This window comes from Hirundo rustica, unplaced genomic scaffold (assembly GCF_015227805.2).
Source record: "Hirundo rustica isolate bHirRus1 unplaced genomic scaffold, bHirRus1.pri.v3 scaffold_196_arrow_ctg1, whole genome shotgun sequence".
Classification (NCBI taxonomy): Eukaryota; Metazoa; Chordata; class Aves; order Passeriformes; family Hirundinidae; genus Hirundo; species Hirundo rustica.
Window position 1 is genome coordinate 15,220 of NW_026690263.1, and position 20,355 is coordinate 35,574.

General features: G+C 53.0%; 1 protein-coding gene across 1 annotated transcript; it reads right to left on the reverse strand.

The window, feature by feature from the left end:
- Positions 1-4,715: 4,715 nt before the first annotated feature.
- Positions 4,716-6,270, reverse strand: LOC131378791 (zinc finger protein 239-like). The gene is made up of 2 exons (XM_058424350.1): positions 6,208-6,270; positions 4,716-6,021 (listed from the first exon to the last, which is right to left on the reverse strand). Exons 1-2 carry the CDS (start codon positions 6,257-6,259, stop codon positions 5,099-5,101), a joined length of 975 nt encoding a protein of 324 aa, XP_058280333.1. The 5' UTR covers positions 6,260-6,270; the 3' UTR covers positions 4,716-5,098.
- Between the last annotated feature and the right edge of the window lie 14,085 nt (positions 6,271-20,355).

Here is a 20,355-nt window from a genome sequence, read left to right on the forward strand (position 1 = left end):
GAGGAGAGGCCCTTCCGCTGTCCTGACTGCAGGAAGGGCTTCAAGCAAAACTCCACCCTCATCAGGCACCGGCGCATCCACACTGGGGAGAGGCCCTACGAGTGTCCCCAGTGTGAGAAGAGCTTCACCCGGAGGTCTCACCTGAGCCAACACCAACGAAGGCACCAGTAAGGGAAGCCCTGTGAGTGCCCTGACTTCAGGAAGAACTTTGTGCACTGCTCCAACCTCATCCCCCATCAGAGGATCCACGTTGGGCAGAGCCCTGGTGACCCACATTTCCCATGACCCATGCTGAGAAGTCACCTGTCCCTTTCCCTTCCCGTGGTAATGATGTGAGGTGGGACTGAAGAACATGAGGGTCTGGCCATGGTCCCATCATTGTATTTGATCCCATCTCAGGTCATTGCCAGGGGCAGGAAAGGGACTCTCTCTGTTTTCCCAAGGACAAGGGTGTCCTTTCCCAGCAGGAGGAAATACGTGGCTGGGAAGCGCCAGTCAGGGTTGTTGTAGTTTTCCCTGTATATCATTTGTCTTATCCCTTCTGTTATCAATATTGTTTCTGTTCCTAGTTGTTCCCTATCTTGTTGCTGTTCCCAGTAAATTGTTCTTATCCCAGCCCTGGGATCTTTGTCTTTTGTACTTTCGATGGGAGGCTGAAGGCCAGCAAGCCATGGCACGGTTTTAGCGGGAGCACAAAATTGGGGAATCCCATTCCTTAATCCCAGCCCATGGAAACCGAGCATCCCAGCTGGTCCCAGCCCTGGTTGCCCTGGCAGCAGCCTTGGGAGCGGGTCCCTGGCTGGGGGCTGTGGGAACCTCTTCACTCTGGTGCCCAGGGACAGGACTGGAGGGAAGGGCTGGAGCTGAGTCAGGGCAGGTTTAGGTTGGATGTCAGGAAAAGGTTTTTCCCCCAGAGGCTGCTGGGGCACTGAACAGGCTCCCAGGGAAGGGTCACAGCTCCAGGGCTCTGGGAGCTCCAGCAGCGTTTGGACACCGCTGCCAGGCCCAGGCTGGGATTGTTGGGGTGTCCTGTGCAGGGCCAGGAGTTGGACTCGAGGATCCTGATGGGTCCCTCCCAACTCAGCCAATTCTGTGCTTCTGGGATCCCATGGCCCTGGGAATGGGACTGCAAATGGTTGCCATGGCAACGGGCTCTGGCTCCAGGCCTGAGCTGGTGTCCATGGAACCACCCCTGGCATGGGATCTGCATGGAGCTGCCAAGGGACCGACCATAGCAACAGGGGCTGGGGATGGTTGTCATGGAAACTGACCATAGCAACAGGGGCTGGTGATGGTTGTCATGGAAACTGACCATAGCAACAGGGGCTGGTGATGGTTGCCATGGAAACTGACCATAGCAACAGGGGCTGGTGATGGTTGCCATGGAAACTGACCATAGCAACAGGGGCTGGTGATGGTTGCCTGCTAAGGAACCGAGTTGTCACAGGCCCTCAGAGGGGTTCCATGGGGACTTTCCAAGAGTCTCCAGGCTGTTCCAGAGCTGGAATGTCACAGGCAGAGACAGGGGCTCCATGGAGACCTCCCAGGGGTTTCTGGGGATGGTCAAGAGCCCTGTGGTCAGAGGCAGTCACAGCCATTCCATGGTGACATCCCAGGGGACCTTGGGCTGCAAAGGCACCGATCTGTCACAGGCACTCACGGGGGCTCCACGGTGACATCCCAGGAGTCCCCAGGCTGCCAAAGAGCCGGGATGTCCCAGACACTCACAGGGGTTCCTGTCATGGGCAGAGGCAAAATCTTCAGGCAAATGATGTGCGGAGAGAAGACTCTATAACTCACAGAGTGGTTATGAGAGTAGGTATGACTTTATTTCAGTGCTGAGGTGCATAGGGATAACTCCTCAAAGACATGCACACCTGGGAGCTTTGTTTCTCCCTTTTTATCTCTACAAACTATGGTTATATCATACGCCTAATACATATTCATTTTCTAACCCCACCTGTCCCCACTTCGTATTAAAATTAGTTCCACGCTTATCTGCGGCTGCGAACTGCTCCTTATTGATCACTCTGGTGGTCATCAGGGGTCTTTGGGGATGAAGCACACAGTCATCCTCTGAGTTGAACTTTTCAACTCGTCTCCTTGCGCATGCTCTTTTTTTCTTTTGGCCATCTTCCAAACTTCTATATCATGTTTCCTGGTTTTGTGTCGCAGTGTCCAGAAATCGCGCTGACCAGCGCAGCCACAGGCTAGCTCAGAGTTTCACTGTGGCAACGTGGTAAATTCAGAGCGGCGGGCAAAGCGCGCCGCTTCCTCTCTGTGGGATCTTGGATCCCACCCTCAGCGACGGGCACGTAGATGACGTAAGCGACCTCGGCAGCTGAATGAAAGGCGGACTCTCCCGAGCAGGATGTAACGTAGGTTTATTGAGGCAGAGGGAGCGCGGGGCTCTGCACTCTGCACCTGCTGCCCAGGAGAGACCCTGAGGCCAGGCACGCGGCAGTTTTTAAGGGGGGGTGGAAACGGGGGTGGCGACAACCGGTCAGCCAGTCACAGGAATCGGGGGGTTAACTGGGGGTGTGAACCATAGAACTGCGGACCAACCACAAAATGATGGGAGGGGGTCTCCCGGGCCCCAGCCTATCACTTGACACCCCTCCCGGAGTTTTCTAGAAGCCAGGGAAGGGTCTCTGAGTGACAGGCAGGCGACCATGAGGAGAGAAGGGCAGGGGGTTGACAGCGACAGGTGCAGGGAAGGGATGAATGACAGACAACGTCTGGTTTTACAATAGACAAAACAACCAATGCAGAAGGGAAAACCAATGCAGAACACAGGGGTATACAGTGAACTAAACCATTATAAAAAATAACTTAAAAACCTTACAAAAATAACTTAATAACTTAATAAAAACAATTCTCACACCACCACACCACAGCACCCAGCCCAGGCCATTGCCATGGTTCCAGTCACTCCTGGTATGGTCCCAGTGACTCCTAGTCTCTCTCAGTACATCCCAGTTGCCCCCAGCATGCTCCCAGTCACTCCCACTTTGTCCTAGTTACTCCCAGCATGATTCCAGTTGTGAACAGCCACTCCTAGTCACCCTCAATGCAGTTCCAGTTGCTTCCAGTATATCCCAGTTGCCCCCATCATGGTCCAAAGTGCCCTCAGCATGCTCCTGGTCATTCCCAGTATGATTCCAGTCCCCCTTTAGTGTCATCCCAGTTCCACCCTGTGTGATACCCATTGCACCCACTTGCCCCTGGTATAGTCCCAGTCACTGCCAGTATGATCTCAGTGGCCCCCAGTACAGACACAGTCACCCCTCATTGCTTCCAGTTGCCCTCTACATGGTCCCAGTTGTTCCCAGTGTTGTCCCCTCCTGGATCGTTCCATACATTCCCAGTATATCCCAGTTACCCCCAACATGCTCATTCCCAGTCACCCCACAGTCCCCAGTATGGTTCCAGTTGCTCCCACCATGATCATGATCTGACTCATTCCCAGTATATCCCAGTTGTCCCCAGCATGCACTAGTCATTCCCGGTGGCTCCAAGTAGCACCCACTAGCCCTCAGTGTGGTCCCAGTCACTCCCAGTATTTCCATGTCTGTGCTCCAGGTGCTGCTCCCAGCCCTGATCCGTGGGGATGGGAATGTCCCGCTCCCTTCCCGGGGCAGGGTCACACCTGAGCCAGGTGTGCAGGGCAGGACCTTGCCCTGACCCCAAGCCCTGTCCCACCTGCAGGATCTGCTTCCCCTCGGCCTCTTCCTCCTGCGGCCCCAAGCCCAGCTTGGTGCTAAACAAAGGGGCTGGGGCGGGGTCATCCCCCGGCGGGGGCTGCGCACCCCCTCTGCCCCCTCCCCAAATTCCCTCCTGGGGGCAGCAGGAGCTGGGGCAGGAGCCCTGTGGGGAGGGAAAGGGAGGAGACACTGGGATGGGGGGTCACTCACGCTCTGGGGGGACACACACGGCCCCTGGGGACCCCCCCTCACCTTCTCCTGCAGCACCAGGAGGATGAACCCCAACATGGAGCCTCCAAAACCCAGCAGCATGTTTGGTACAGGATCTGGTGTCAGCTTTGGGGATCTGGGGGAGTCACACCTGCCCCAAAACCCCTTCCCATCCCCACAGCCACCTCCAGACCCCTCAAACCAGCCCACAGCTCCTGCCCAGGACACCCCCAACCACTCCCCGCAACATAAATATTCCCAAAAACCACAAAACCCTCTTCCCATCTCCCTCAAGACCCACCCAAATAATCTCCAAACCACACAGCCCTGCCAGGACCCCAAAAATCCCTCAACAAACCCCCCCAGAAGGCCCCCAAGCCTCCTCCCAGAACCACAAATGCTCTCAGGAGCCACAAGCGCCTCTCTCAGTCCCACCAGGAGTCCCTAAAACCCCTCCCAGCCCCCCATGGCACTGACCAGGAGAGGTTGGTGGACAGGAACATCCACAGCCAGGAGCAGCTCGGGCACTTCAGAAGAGATTTGGGCACTTTGGAGGGGACACCCCGGATGGGGAGACCCAGGCCTGGGACTGGGACAGACAACAGGAATGCCTGGAGAACAGACGGGCTCAGGTGGACACGTTCTGCTGCAACGAGATCATGGCCACGTCCCTTGGCTTGGGTGGTCCCAGAACACCTAAATTCTCCTGAATATTTCGTGAACCCAAAATTCACACTCAAATCCCAGGAAAATGACACAGATGTAGATCTCTTTGCTTCATTTCTTTATTTTTACCTCTAATTTGGGTGCTCTGATGGGATAAACATGGGAATTATTCAGGTAGGAAAAGATCTCCAAGATCATCCTGTGTTGATTGATGCCACCAGATATAAAAACTGGGCAGAGCTCATGAGAGATTTTTTTGGGCTGTAAAGTCAACTCAGCTATTCCCCATTAATTTTCAATGTCAAACAGACTCCCGATGGATGTTCCTGCCCCTGCATTCATCCAGGTGCCTGTGGGGATCCAGGAGGACATGAAGACCATCAGCCAGGTGTCTTCCCAATCTGGACCACTGGGAATGTAGGTCACCAGGGCTCTGCCCAACCTGGGTCCTCTGACGAGGATGGAGTTGGAGCACTGCAGGAAGCTCTTCCCACAGTCGGGACCTCGCAGGGCTTCACTTACCGGTGCCTCCGTTGGTGTTGGGTCAAGGTAGAGCTGTGTGAGAAGCTCTTCCCACACTGGGGACACTCGTAGGGCCTCTCCCCAGTGTGGATGCGCCGGTGGGTGATGAGGTGGGAGTTGTGCTTGAAGCCCTTCCTGCAGTCGGGGCAGCGGAAGGGCCTCTCCTCTCTGTGAATCCGCTGGTGCACGAGGAGATGGGAGCTGGTCTGAAACCTCTTCCCACACTCAGGACACTTGTAGGGCCTCTCCCCAGTGTGGATCATTTGGTGGATGACCAGGTGCGACCTCTGGTTGAAGCCCTTCCCACATTCCCCACACCTGTATGGCCTTTCCTCAGTGTGGATGTTCTGGTGGCAGATCAGGCTGAATCTGTGGCGGAAGCTCTTCCCACACTGCTCACACTCGTAGGGCCGTTCCCTGGTGTGAATCCTCTGGTGGCAGATCAGGTTGGAACTCTGGCTGAAGCTCATCCCACATTCCCCACACTCGTAGGGCCTCTCCCCAGTGTGGATGCGCCGGTGCCTGATGAGGTGGGAGTTGCGCTTGAAGCCCTTCCTGCAGTCGGGGCAGCGGAAGGGCCTCTCCTCTCTGTGAGTCCGCTCGTGCACAAGGAGCTTGGAGCTGGTCTGAAACCTCTTCTGACACTCAGGACACTCATAGTGCCTCTCCCCAGTGTGGATCTGCTGGTGTTGGATCAGGTGGGAGCTCTGGCTGAAGCTCTGACCACCTTCCTGGCACAGGGTGGGTCTTTCCTCCTCGGTGCACCCTGGGATGGGTTTGGAGTCCTTCCTCCTGTCGGATCTCTGTCGCTTTTCCTCCCTGTTGAATTCCTGCACCGTGGAGCTGCTCAAAATGACCTCTTCCACGAGGTTCTGCTGCGGGGATTTGTCCTCCCTCGTCTGCATCCTCAGCTCCTTATCTGGGGGAGAAAGGACAAGGAGGGGATGGGATTTACCTCCATGCCACAGGGAAGGGGAAGGAGATTCCCCCAAAACATTCCTGGCAGGACAGCGTCAGGATTGGGGTTGTCCTGCAGCCGGGGGCCATGCTGGGCTGGGAGATGGAGCAGGAGAGAGGGGGAAAGAGGCACTGACTTCCTCCTCACCTGCCTGGCTGTTCTGTGGCATCTTCTTCTTCCTCACAGTCTTCTCCTCCATCCAGCCAAGGTTTGGGAATGGGAAATCTTGATTTGGGGAAAAGATACAATGTATGGGCACATTGGGTTAGGGGGTTCCTCCTGCCCAAGTCCCTTGGGCCCCTTCTCCCCTCATTCTCTACTTCGGGGTGCAGGGGGTGCAAGGAGTCCCCCCCTGCCCCTCTCCAGGCTGTTGAGGGTCCCGACAATCGCGGCGCTCCCCCCTCTCTGGGCTCCCCACTTTGGGCTCCTGGGGGACACAGGGCTCTGCTCCTCCAGCCTTGCTGGGGACCCTGGCTGGGGACTTCCAGCCCTTGGGGCTCCTCTCGGCAGATTTGGGCTGGGGGAACGCAGACAGGGCTGGGGGATCCCAGGAGTGGCATCACTGGGAGTGACTGGTTTGTACTGAGCTAACTGGAGCCTTAGTGGGGCAACTGGAACTGACTGGGAATGGCTGTGAGCATGCTGAGGGCAACTGGGATATTCTGGGGAGTGTCTGTGCCCATAACGGGGGGACTGGAACCACACTGGGAACAGCTGGGACCATGCTGGGGAGAACTGGGACACCACACTGGGGGCAACTGGGAGTGAGTGGGAGTGACTGGGTCTACACTGAGGGCAACTGGGCAGGACTGGGAGGGATTGGGATCACCTGTGGAGTGACTGGGACTATACTAGGGGTAACTGGGTACAACTGGTACCATGCTGGGGGCAGCTGGGATCCTACTGGGATCACTGTGGGAGAGGCTGGGTCCTGCTCGGGGACACTGGGATCATACACGATCATACTTGGAGCAACTGGGACTGCACTGAGGGTGACTGGGAGTGGCTGGGAGCAACTGGCATCAGACTGGAATCAACTGAGTGCAACAGGGAGTGACTGGAAAAATGCTGGGAGCAACTGGGATACACTGGGAGAGACTGAAACCACAGTGGGGGTAAATGGGTAACTGGAACCACACTAGATGATAATGGGAACAGCTGTGCCCATCCTGGGGTCCTACTGGAACTCGCTGGAATCATACTGGGAGAGACTGGAATAGTATGGGGAGTATCTGAGGGTGACTGGGATTATACTGGAACCAGACTGGGAGTGTCAGGAAGGGTACTGGCTGTGACTGGAACCATAATGGGGCTGACTGGGTGCAACTGGGATCATCCTGGGAGCCACTGGGATTACAGCAGGTGTGATGGATCTTGACTGGGGGTTACTGGGAGCTACTGGGCCCATGTTGGGAGGAAAATGTGGACACATTGGAAGCAACTGGGATCAACTGGAAGGTAGTCGATCCATGCTGAGAGTACTGAGACCACAACTGGGGCAACTGGGATCATGCTGGAGGCAACTGGGAGTAACTGGGAAAGACTGGGATCGTTCCAAGGTAACTAGAACCTTACTGGGGCAACCAGGATATACTGGGAGTGTCTGTAACCATACTGGAGTGACGGGAACCACACTGGGAACAGGTGGGACTGAGGGGGGGGAAACAGGGAAAGAGTGGAACCATGCTGAGAGGAACTTGGACTATTTTAGGAACAACTGGGATCATACTGGGAGGAACTGGGGACAACTGGAACTATTGTGGCAACAACTGGGATCACAGTGGGAGCAGCTGGGTCCATGCTGAGTTAGACTGGGATCACACTGAGGATGACTGGACTCATACTGGGATTGACTGGGAGTGGCAGTGAGCCACTGGAATCATGCTGAAAGCAACTGGGAGGAACTGGGAGTGACTGGGAGCATGCTGGGGGTGACCGGGACCACACTGGGAGCCACTGAGAATGTGCTGGGGGGAACTGGGACCAGGCTGGGGAAAACTGGGGGCAAGGGTGAGTGTCTGGGGCCCTGCTGGGAGAAACTGGGATTGTACTAGACTCATACTAGGATAGTACTGGGAGTGACTGGGGCTAAGCTAGGGGCAACTGGGAGAACTGGGAACACACTGGATGAAAGTAGGAAGAACTGGGAGCAAGTGGGACCATGCTGGGGGCCAACTGCATCACAATAGGGCATGACTGGGCTTATACTGGGAATGCTGGGGAAACTGGAACCACATGGGGTGAGCAACTGGGCTCATACTGGGAGCAGCCACTTCCAGCACCGGGACCCCCGAACCCCTTTCCCGGCCATCCCGCCCCTCCAGCCCCAGCACCCCCGCCGGGGTCCCGCCAATCCCAGGGGTCCCCCCCTCTCGGGGTCCCCGCTTTGGGGCTCTGGGGCTCTCCTCTCCTCGCAGTCCCGCTCAGGGAAGCCGCAGCTCTCCCGGGGCTCCCCAAACCCGGTGTCCCCCCGCCTGTCCCGCCGCTCCCGCGCTCCCCACGTGGCCCCGGCAGAGCTCGGAGCGCCCGGCCCGGGAAGCCCAACCCCCACCGCGGGGGACCCGCATCCCCCCGCCCCCAACGGGGCTCTGCCGCCACCGCCACCGGGACCCCCAAAAACACCTCCCGGGGAGCCCCCGATGTCCCCCCGAGGGGCATCTGCGGCTCGGCTTTGGAGCCCTGCAAGCTCCAAACACCGCCCCAAAAAACCCCAAACCCAGGGAGCCCCGGGATATTTGGGGCGAGCTCCCCCTCCCCGGGCACCTGCACCCATCATAGGGGACGATGGTCCCGGGGTTCTGCGGCTTCAGGGAGCGCTGGAGCCGCCCGCTCCCTCCTCTCCTCTTCTTCCTGCTGCTTCCTGCTGCCGCTGCGCCTCTTCCTCCCTCCCTCCTCCTCCTCCCCCGTTCCCTGAACCCCTGGCAGCCCGCGGGAGCAGCGGGGATGGAGCCGGGACAGGTTGGAATGAGAGAGGGGTGAGGGGGGATGCCAGGAGTGGGAGTGACTGGGCTGTACTGGGATCGTACTGGGATCATACTGGGAGTGCGTGGGAGCAGTGCCCTGGCTGCAGCCATCCAGGGGGGATCCAGGTGGGATCCCACCACTACAGGGGTGTTTTTCCTCCCCATTTTAGGGTGTTTGTGGGGCCGCAGCCCCACAAGCCCTTTTCACGTGTTGATCATGACGGCTTTAGTGACATTTTTAGGGAGGCCCCCATTCCAAGCCCCTGTAGGGGATGTTTTGCCCCCCAGGGTGGATTTTCGGGATTCTGTCTACCATCGCCGCTTTAAGAGCTCCTGCAATTGTGGGTTCCCACTGGAACTCCCCTTAAAAGGGCAACACCACTCCCGTTGATTCTGGCAGAGGAGCCCCGGGGGGAGTTGGGGGTCCCAGGAGGGTTTGGGGGTCCTGGGTGATGCCGATGATGGAGATGGGGACCCCGTGCTGGGTATAAACATCTGCGAGGAGTTCCCCGGGGGGGGGCTGTGGATCCCGGGGGTTTTTGGGGTCACGGTGGATTTTTGGGGGTTCCCGAGGGGGGTTTTCAGGCGTCCCGAAGGGGGGATTAGGCGATCCCAGGGGAGCCTAAGGCTGTTTTGGGGAACCTGTCGGTGATAGAGATGGGGACTCCATGCCAGGTGTAAACCTTCTCAAGGGGGTCTGGGAGTGTTGGGAGTTCCTGTAGGAGTTTTGATGTCTTGAGAGGGTTTGGGGGGTCTGCATGGGGTCTTGGGGAGTTATTGGAGGCTCCCAGGGATGTTTTTAGGATCTCAGGGAGGTTGGGGTTCCCCGGGGGGTTTGGGGGTTCCCGGGAGGTTTTTGGGGGTACCTGGGTGATGCTGGTGACAGAGCTGGGACCCTGTGCTGGGTCTGAACCTTCTCACTGTGCTGGGGCAGCGTCAGCATGTTCAGGGAGATCCTGGGGGGCCGGGGGGTCACCCCAAATCCCAGGGGACCCCAAATGCCAAGGGAGCCCCTGAACTCCGCTCAGCGCTGGATCTGCTGCAGGCAGGGGGGCACCAGCACTCGGCCCCACCCCACCATCACAGGGGGCACAAACGGGGGAGGGGCACGGACAGGTCGGGGGGGACCCCAAAGTCCTGGGGGAGGGAACACGGGGTGACTCCCAGGAATCCCCGTGGGGGGATGAGGGGGGACCCAGGAGGATTTGGGGGGGCTGGGTGGGTCATGGGGAACCCCCAGGAGTCTTGTGGGGGGTGGGGAGGGCAAAGAACAGGGCGAGCCCCAGGATGGGTTTGGGGTGGAACCGGATTGGAGCTGCCATGGCAGTGGGATGGGGATGAGATCTGCCCATGGAATTCCATGGGAATGGGATGGCAGTGAGATCCATCCATGGAGGTCCCAGGGGAATGCCCATGTTCCCAAATTTTGCCCTCCTAAATCGCACATTTCCAAACCCTCATTTCCAAATCCCACATTCCCCTGGGAATTCCACCCTCCCCACCTTTAGGCTCCAGTGCCTCTCGCCCATATCTGACAGGTTTCCGGAGACATTCCAGGCAGGTGTGCCCCAGGGGATTTGTTCATTCCTCAGCCTGGATCTCCTCATGTTCCCAGCGCCTCTTGGTGACCTGGGCAGCGCCGGCGGCCACCACGAATCTCTCGGATCCCAGCTGGAAGGAGAGGAATTCCTGGCGGTCGGAGCCGAGCCGATGGATCTGCGGACGCTCCTGTGGGACAGGAGGTGACAGCCAGAAACCTCCTGCAGCATGTGGAGACCTGGGCAGGGATTGGACCCATGGAGACCCACGGGATTGTGTCCCAGCCCCACGGAGCCCCATTCCAGCCCCACGGACTCATCCAGGGTCATGGACATGAACAGGCTCCGACAGTGCCACGGGCAGGGACCGCAGGGAGAGGAGAACTGGGGGGACACGGAGATTTGGGGAATGGGGGGATCACGGCTGAAGGAAAGGGGCAATGGGGAGAGCTGGGAGAGCAGGGAAGGGGCTTTGGGGGTGCCAGGGTTGAGAAAAGGAGGGGCTGGAGGTGGGTAGATGTGGGATGGGTCGGGTTACGGGGTTCCTGTACTTAGGAAAGGGAGCTCCAAGGGTCCTGGGTGTCTCCACTCCCAGGACAGTGCAGGGAAAACCAGGGGTGTGAGTCATTGAAAACCGATACAGTCACAGACAAAGACACTCTAACTAATTAAAGTTAGAAAGTGGTATGTTTATTCACCAGCGGGCAGCACGGGAGTCATCTCCGAAAGGCGTGGCCACCCCGAACAAGGCTCTTTGCTCTCTATTTATTTTCCAAGATCTTACCTACAATACATATGCATAACCCCAGCACCTCCCATCCCCGCTCTCTATTAAAAAGAGGCTATCAGTCCTTCACGCGTGTGCAATCCTTGTCTTGAATTGGGTCGGTGGTCTCGAGTTGGGTCAGTGGTCTCCAAGGATGAAGTCAGGAGAGTCTTCATCAGGTCTCTGTGACCCTCTGGCACTGTCCAAGGTCCCCTGCTTTGCGACTGATTGATACCAAGTCCAGGTGCTGGCCATTGTTCTTACTGGTTTCAATCTGTTCTTATGACACTTCACTTACTCCACTTTTTCTATAAACAAGCTCATAATAGAACAGTTAGCTCTAGCTTGGGCATCTAATAATCATTAACCTACCATTTACTAATCTAACTTCTATCTTGATCAATATAAATTGCTTCCAGCCCTTAGCTAAAATCTTAACTCTTTAAAGTCGATGTCTCATTTCCCCACTCCTTTATCAAAGTGTCCTAGGGTAACTTTATGATGCTTGTATCCCCAATCGTCTGTTCTGTTTGTGCTGTATATTGAGTCCTGTGCCTTTAAGACTGGTTCTAAGAGCAAGGAGAAGCACGGAGTTTGTTTTGAGAAAACTGCCTGACTCCTCCACATTCTTCTGCAGACAGGGTGTTCCGCAGAGGCTTGGAGAGACTGCAGGACAGAGATCTTGTTTTGCTTCTAGTTAGTTTCAGCTAGCTAGGGCAGAGAAGTTCCCTGGACTGTTTTTTTTCCGTTTTCTTGGAACTGTTTAAACCTGCTCTGGACTGAAAACCCAGGGGAGCACTGGGGGCTGCACCTGCGGCCCACCGGGGCCTGGACCTCGGCATTTTCCAGCAGCGCCTGGAGGGACTGGGACTGAGGAGAGACTGAGAGAGAGCCAAGCTCCACCCACGGCAAGGACTTTCTCAATTTGCCATCTCACTTCAGAAGGAGAGGTTTTATTGTTTCATATTATTCATTCTTTATACTTGTATGCACTTCATTTGTTTAGTAAAATAGTTTTTTCCACTTTTCTCCAAAGAGTTTTTTTTTACCGGACCAGTTGGAGGGAGGAGCCACTTGGGTTTGCTTCCTTAGAGGGATCCTATGCAGGGGTTTTCTCCCAAATTTGTCCCAAACCAGGACACAAAGTTAGTAAATTCTTTTACTAATATGTAAATTCTTCATCTAGCAAAACTGTGAGATAGGGGTCCTTTAAAACTGTACTATATGCTTTTAATATTAAAGTTAAATCTGCTAGTCGCTTCAGCATTCTCCAATTAAAAAAAAAAAAAATATAACAAACAAAATCAATCTTACACCAACTAAATTAAACAAAAGAATAATCAAATAAACAAAGGTATTGAGCTAACCAGTTGCAGCTGGTGACTACCCCAAAAGCACATCCCACCAATGATGGGATGGGCCTTCTACTAACTTTTAAATACCCTCCTTATAGTCTCTGTGTCATGATGCATTGTAATCAAAGTTCTCTTTCTTTCTAATTTTTTTCCTTTTCTTTAATCCATGGTGTTTCAATAATTGTGTAACTAAAGTTAAGTTCATCTCTAACGGCACAGGCAATATTTCTTGAACAGTAGTCAAGTTTGCCTCTATAAAACATGTGCTAATAGGAAAAATCACATTCTTCAGTTTTGACAAAGTTACAAATGGACAAGTTAAATTAAGTTTACTTACACAGTTGCATTTGTAACTTTTAGCATCTGAATCAGAGCCTAACAGGAGATAAAATCATAAGCTTTCCCTTGGCACTTATATTTACCAGTCACATTATAATGCAGTGGTGCTGCATTAGCTGTGGCTATAGTGATGGTCATAAATGCCACAACTCTCCAGGCTATACCTATTTGATTACCCATTACAATTACAAGCTTTCTTATTTTTCAAGAAGTTGTTATATTAGACTTATCATTTATTTTCCCAAGAAAGTTTTAATTTTAGTTCATTGTCACCCAGTATAACTTTCCAGAGTTTCTCAGGAGATTTTTTCACTTGTGAGTGATGGATCCAGGTGCTTTGTTCCTTGATCTTGATTGTGTTAAAGATGATGAGGAGCACTTGGAATGGTCTCTCCCACTATGGTTCCACAGTTTTTTCTGAAAAAGACTTAATGTATACATAATCCCCAGGCTATACATCATGTACTGGTCCATCTAGTTCTCTGGTTTGAGCCCCAGTTTTATAATTTGCTGCTTAATTTGCTGTACAATTTTGAAATAAAATATGGCCCCCTATCGAAAAACATTGTGGCTGGGACTCCAAAGCATGGTATTATTTCTTATAAGACTGCTTTGGTTACCTCTTGCACTTTGGCAGTTCTGGTAGGGAAAGCTTCTGGCCACCCTTCAAAGGTATCTGTTAATACCAATAGGTATCCATGCCCTTCTTTCCTGAGTAGTTCTGAAAAATCAATTTGCTATTGCTGCCCAGGTGCATATTTTTCCCAGTTAGCCCAAGCTTTGGTTTAAAAATATTTTTGTGATTAGTTTGGAGGCTACATTGGCAAGTCACCTAAATTACTATATTTTACAAATTTCTAGCTACGATTCTATCCTTCAAATAATTATACAAATCATCTATTCCCCCATGTGTTTTTCATGTTCCTCTTTCACTAATGACTATAGCACGTAAGAGGGGAATACAAGTCTTCCTTTCCTTTTATCTGTAATAGCCCACCCCTCTTGTCCTTTATACTGTGCTTTGGCTTACCTTCAATGAAAATTTGCTCCTCTGGAATTAAGGCTGCCTCAACAGTTTCAACAGTTACCTCACCTTTAGCTGCTTCTTTTGCCTTTCTGTCCGCCAGCTTGTCTTCTTCCTCCAATTCAGAGCTCACTTTTTGGTGTGCCTTGATATGCATGATGGCTACCTTTTCAGGTAGCTGGACTGCCTCCGAGTTTTATTATCTCTTGTGCATGTTTAATACTTCTTTCCTTGTCAATTCAACAGTCCTCTTTCTTTCCAGACGGCTCCAAGTGCATGAACTACCCCAAATGCATACCTTAACTCTGGGTAGATATTAACTTTCTTTCCTTTTGCCAGCTCTAAAGCCTGAGTTAAGGCAGTTATTTCAGCCTTCTGTGCCGAGGTGTTGGTTGGTAATGGTCCAGACTCTATGACCTCTCTGCTCATGGTAACCACATACCCAGCATGCCTCCCACTGATGACACAGCTGCTTCCATCGGTGGACCAGGTCTCAGTATTCTCAGGCAGGGTATCCTTCAAATCTGGGCAACTGGAGTAAGTGGCTTCGATGGCCTCCAGGCAGTCATGGATTACTGGTTCTCCCATACCCCTGCTGAGGAAGGAAGCTGGATTCACAATGTTAGTTACCACAATCTCAATCTTGGTACTTCAGGAATCTCTGTGGGGAGGGCCAATGTCCCCCTTTCACTTTTAGGACTGCAGACACTGTGTGGGATACTAGCACGGACATCTGGCCTAGGGTGAACTTGGGTGCGTCTTGGGTGTTCACTGCCACTGCTGCAATGGCTCTGAGGCACCCTGGCCGTTCCTTAGCTGCTGCATGCAGCTGCTCAGGCGACTGCCCTGTGACACGGGCCCAGGTTTTGTGCTGGTATTCCCAAGGCAATCCCCTGCTTCTCATGTGAAAACAAAAAGAATGGTTTACTCACGTCTGGAAGTCCCAGGGCTGGAGCTGACATGAGGGCCTTCTTTAGCTGGTCAAAGGCTCGAGTTGCTTCTTTTGGAGATCCCTGCTCCCTTCCGTGATCAGGGCATACAGAGGTTTAACAAACAACCCATAGTTAGAAATCCACAGTCTGCACCAGCCTGTCATGCCTAGAAAAGTTCTCAGTTCTTTTACTGTCTGGGGTTTTGGGGTCTGGCATATTGCTTCATTGTCATCCTGTCCTAAGGTTCTTGGTCCAGCACTAACCTCGTAGCCCAAGTAAATAACTGTCTGCTTCACCATCTGGGCTTTCTTCTGGGGTATGCGATACCCCTGTAGGCCCAAAAAGTTTTGGAGGCTTACCATCCACTCCAGACATGCCTCTTGAGTTTTGGTGGCTATCAGAAGGTCATCCACATACTGTAACAGTTGTCTTCCTGATGGAGCTTCCCAGGATTCCAGATCTTTTGCTAGTTGTTCTCCAAACAAGGTGGGCAATTTTTTTTTTTTTTTTTTTTTTAACTCCTGCAGAAGCATTGTCCATGTGAGCTGAGTTTTTTATTCAAATGCAAACATTTTCTGGCTGGCTTATGGAGAGGAAGGCAAAAGAAAGCATCCTTTAAATCTAAAACAATAAACCGTGTTAGTTCAGGTGTTAAACAAGTTAACAAAGTGCAAGGGTTGGGAAGCACTGGGTATAAATCCTCAGTTATCCTATTAACAGCTATGATCCATCAGGCTTTTTAACAGGGAAAAAAAAATCAATCACTAGGCTAATCCCTTAACTATTCTTCAGGGTGTATTGCTTAACTCTAACTAGTTGTTTTCTTTTTTTTAAACTTAACTTGCTCTGAGGGTGCATTCTTTACTCTCCTGGTATGTTAGAAGCTCAAACCGCAGAAAATACCTAATCTATTATTTTCCTGTAAATCTCACCTTCACTTTTAACTTTAGCCTCATTAGTTATCTACATCAAGCTTAACAATTCCACATATTGTTGGTCCTCAACCTCCAAAGTAATCTCTCCATTTTTAATTTTTTTGTTGTTGTTGTTGTTGTTTTTTACCTCTAATAGTTCCAATAGATCCCTGCCCAAAAGTGCTGATGAAGCATTGGGCAGATATAAAAACCTGTGAATTCCCAATTGTTTCCCAAATTTATATTTCAATGGTCTACAAAAATAGGTTTTTCAGATTGGCCAGTTACCCCTTTTGCCAGAACATAATCATATTAAATCTTTATTTAACACTGAATATGTTGCCCCTGTGTTTATCAAAAACTTTATTTTTTTTTCTTTGTTCCCTAGTTTCATTATAACTAGAGGGTCTCCTAGGGTAAGATCCTCCAGTCCATCTTAAGTTTTTCTTAACATGAGCAACCACTGCTTCCCCGTTGTGATGTTCTCTTCTTTGGTTTGTTTCTGAGTCCGGGATGCTGTAGGAACCTTTGGAGAGGGCTCCTCTTCCTCACTGTCACTGCTGGGCAGTGGGAGAAATTTAGGAGTAAGTGGAGTACTCGGAGTAGGGGATAAAATAGAAGATGAAGCTGAACTTGAAATAGAAATCAAGAGTTGATTCAGCTGTGCTTAGAGCTAGAGACAGATTTGAAATAGAAATTGCTTTGGTTAAAGATGGAGTTGGAGTTAAAGGTGGAGCTGGAGTTGAAACAGGAATTGTTTTACTAAATGTGTTAAAATCTTCGCTCTAAATCAGCTTGATCAAGGAGCTGTTCCTTACACTGGGCAAATTCTCTGTATCTGTTATCAGAAGAACAATAGTAACGTCCTGCACAAATTTTACACTGCAAAAGCACCCAGGCACAGTGACAACCTCTAGATGCACCAAAAGCTGCAGGAAAATTCCCAAAAAGACAAGCTATTCCATTCACTTCTTTTTGACTTTCTAAATTCTCCACAGCCCATTGTTGCTAATCCAGAGCCACTAGTCTCCCAACAGACATCTGATATAAACCTTCTAAATACATTTTCTTATTTCCTCTGTCTATTCACCAGTTTGCTGAATTCACAAACTCCTACGAGTCAAGCCTAAACCACTTAGGTAAAGGAATTCCTTTTGTACATCTGGCCAGATCGAGTTCTCAGACCGAAGTTACCCTTATTTTAATTCCAACAATCTACAAACACAGTCTCCATACCTAAAATCACAACTAAGCTCTTGTCAAGGGTTTCTGTTCCTTCTTGCCAAACTGGTCCTGTCCTTTGTCTGTCCTCAATCTACTTCAAAAACATTCATGCCTCAGCTCTCAGAGGCTAATCAACTCTTCAACCTCAGCATGTGCTGCACTTAAAACTTTTAACACAAGATGGATGTTGCCTGAAAAATACAGTTACAGTGAATAACCAAAACACACACACCACAGTCACAGCAGGGAGGGGCTTTAAGGGTTTTCATACACCCCACTCACTTCGTTTTTCCCCGGCCGTTTCAGTCGCTCGAAAACGGAACCGCGGGTCCAAACTCCTCAATCACTTTGTGCTGGTAGCACGTCTCAACAAACTCTCTCACAATCGTTCTCACAGTCAGGATGCATTCACACAGTGTAACAACCACAAATCAGGATTTGCCCTTACAATTGGTAGCCCCGGATTCTAGCAAACTGAGCCCTCTATGGCACAGCAAATGGCAAAATCCCCTTCTGCCAGCAACAACAATCCGAGCCCTCAACAGCCCGGTACTACAGCTCAACAGCTTTCTCTGCTGTCAACCAAGTACAACTGCCCAGATACCAATCAAGCTTGCAAGCACACTACAGAGGCACAAGTTGTGTGTGGGACGTCTCCCACGACTTACCAACAGCCTTTCCTGACCATGCGTACGCCTTACAGGTCTCTGTTCAAACTGTTCCAATTTTTTCTAAACATAACTTTTTGTCCGGAGTTTTAGTAGTCAGGAGTTCTTGTCTGCTGCTGGATGAACAGGTCGAGCAGCGGAGCCCACTCTTCCAGGAATATCCTGGGTGCGCCCAAGGGGGTCCTCCACCCGAGCTGGTCTCACAGCCAAGCAGAACCTTCTCCTGCCAGGCTCACCAAATTGAGTCATTGAAAACCGATATAGTCATGGACAAAGACCCTCTAACTAATTAAAGTTAGAAAGTGGTATGTTTATTCACCGACGGGCAGCACGGGAGTCATCTCCGAAAGGCGTGGCCGCCCGCTGGTGAATAAACACACCACTTTCTAACTTTAATTAGTTAGAGGGTCTTTGTCCGTGACTATATCGGTTTTCAATGACTCATTCCCCACACTCGTAGGGCCTTTCCCTGGTGTGGATCCTCTGGCGGCAGATCAGGCTGGAGCTCTGGCTGAAGCTCATCCCACATTCCCCACACTTGTAGGGCCTCTCCCCAGTGTGGATGCGCCGGTGCCTGATGAGGTGGGAGTTGTGCTTAAAGCCCTTCCCGCAGCTGGGGCAGCAGAAGGGCCTCTCCTCTGTGTGAACGTGCTGGTGCTGGAGGATATTGGAGCTGGTCTGAAACCACTTCCCACACTCAGGACACTCATAGGGCCTCTCCCCAGTGCGGATCCGCTGGTGGCTGATCAGGAGGCAGTTCCAGCTGAAGCTCTTCCCACACTCCAAGCACTTGTGGGGCTTCTCCCCATCATGAGGCTGTTCAGGGACCACCAGTTCAGAGCCCCAGCTGAAGCTCTGTCCACCTACCTGGCACAGGGTGGGTCCTTCCTCCTCAGAGCACCCTGGGATGGGTTTGGAGCCCCTGTGTGTGAGATCTCTGGGGCTTTTCCTCCCTTTTGGATTCCTGCACCGTGGAGCTGCTCAAAACCTGTTCCACGAGGTTCTCCTGTGGGGATTTGTTCTCCCTGGTCTCCATCCTCAGCTCCTTGTCTGGGAGAGGAAGGACAAGGAGGGGATGGGATTCGCTACCGTGCCAGAGGGTAGGGGAAGGAGATTCTCCCAAGACATTCCTGGCAGGACGGCATCAGCAGCAGGGTTGTCCTGCAGCCGGGGGCCATGCTGGGCTGGGAGATGGAGCAGGAGAGAGGGGGAAAGGGGCACTGACTTCCTCCTCACCTGCCTGGCTGCCCTGGGGCATCTTTCTCTTCCTCACAGCCTCTCTCTCCATCTGGCCAAGGTTTGGGAATGAGAAATCCTGGTTTGGGAAAAAAAAACAATGTATGAGCACAGTGGGTTAGGGGGTTCCTCCTGCCCAAATCCATCTCTAGAAGTCACAAGGCATCTGTTGCCCATAGAAACCACCAAACTACCAAGATTCAATCCACCAAAATACACAAATGACCAAGAATCAGCAAAAACACCCAACCATGAGTTTTCCCTCTCTGGTCCCTCCACTTTGGGGTCCTGGATCCCTCCCCTGTCTGGGTTACTGCGGATCAAATTTATATTCGTGTTCCTGCTCTCTGGGCTGCTGTGGCTCAAGGGAATCCATGTAGTTCCCCTTCTCTCGGATCACCAGTTTGGCCTCACAGCTGTCCCAGGGGTCAGCACTCTCTGGGGTCCCTCTTTCACGGGCCTGGGATATCTGTGGGTCCCCTGTGTCCATGCTCCCAACATCTTCAGGCTTCTGGAACACCCCCAGCTCTCCTACTGCCCATTTCTGCTCCCCCCATTCCCGTGTTTCCCTCCCAGCCTTGGTGGTACTAGGGGATCCCCAGGTGTCTCTGGGCTGACAATGCAGCCCCTGAGGCGGGCAGAGGCAGCCCCAGCACGGGGGGACCCTGCATCCTGCGCTCCCTCGGCAGCTGTGCCCAGCCCCGGGCACAGAGCTCCGTCAGCCCCAGCCGCCCCCTCCCCAGGGCCCCCCGGGGACCCCCGCAGCCGGGGCTGGCTCTGAGCGAGGTGGCCCCCGAGCCCGGCTGCGTGGCCAGGGGGCACGGGGAGCCCGGGGCCTCTGTGCCAACGCTTCCCCCGCTCTCCCTCAGCCTTTGCCCGGCCCGGCCCGGCCCCCCGAGCCCCGCCAGGCCCCGCACGGCCACGGCCGGCCCGGGCCGCTCCCCTCGGAGCCCGGCCACACGGAGCCGCCTGCGCTGGGGACCCACGGGCCGCCGAGCGCTCCCCGGGCCGCCCGGGCCTCGGCCCCGAGCACAGAGCTCTGCCCGGGGGGCTCCCGGCCCAAGGCGGCGGCTCCGGGCCCGGGCGGCCGCTCCCGGCTCCCACAGCCCGCCCGGGGCCGCCCCGCCCGTGCCGGGGCTGCGCCTTATTACCTGTATCTCTGCTCCCATTCGCCGGATGGTGTCTGAATATGCAAATAAAAAGAACACTGGAATTCTGGGAACAACTCAAGAACAAGAGACTCTAAAAAGCAGAGAACCAAAGTAAAATCCAGGACTGAAGTCGCACTTTAGACTAGTGCAAAAGGTACGGGGGTCCGCCGAAGCAGCTCTATTTA

Coding starts and splice junctions, on each gene's coding strand:
- LOC131378791 (XM_058424350.1), bottom strand. CDS start 6,259: ATGGAGGAGAAGACTGTGAGGAAGAAGAAGATGCCACAGAACAGCCAG. Junction 6,022..6,207: donor GCCACAGAACAGCCAGGCAG/GTGAGGAGGAAG, acceptor TTTCTCCCCCAG/ATAAGGAGCTGAGGATGCAG.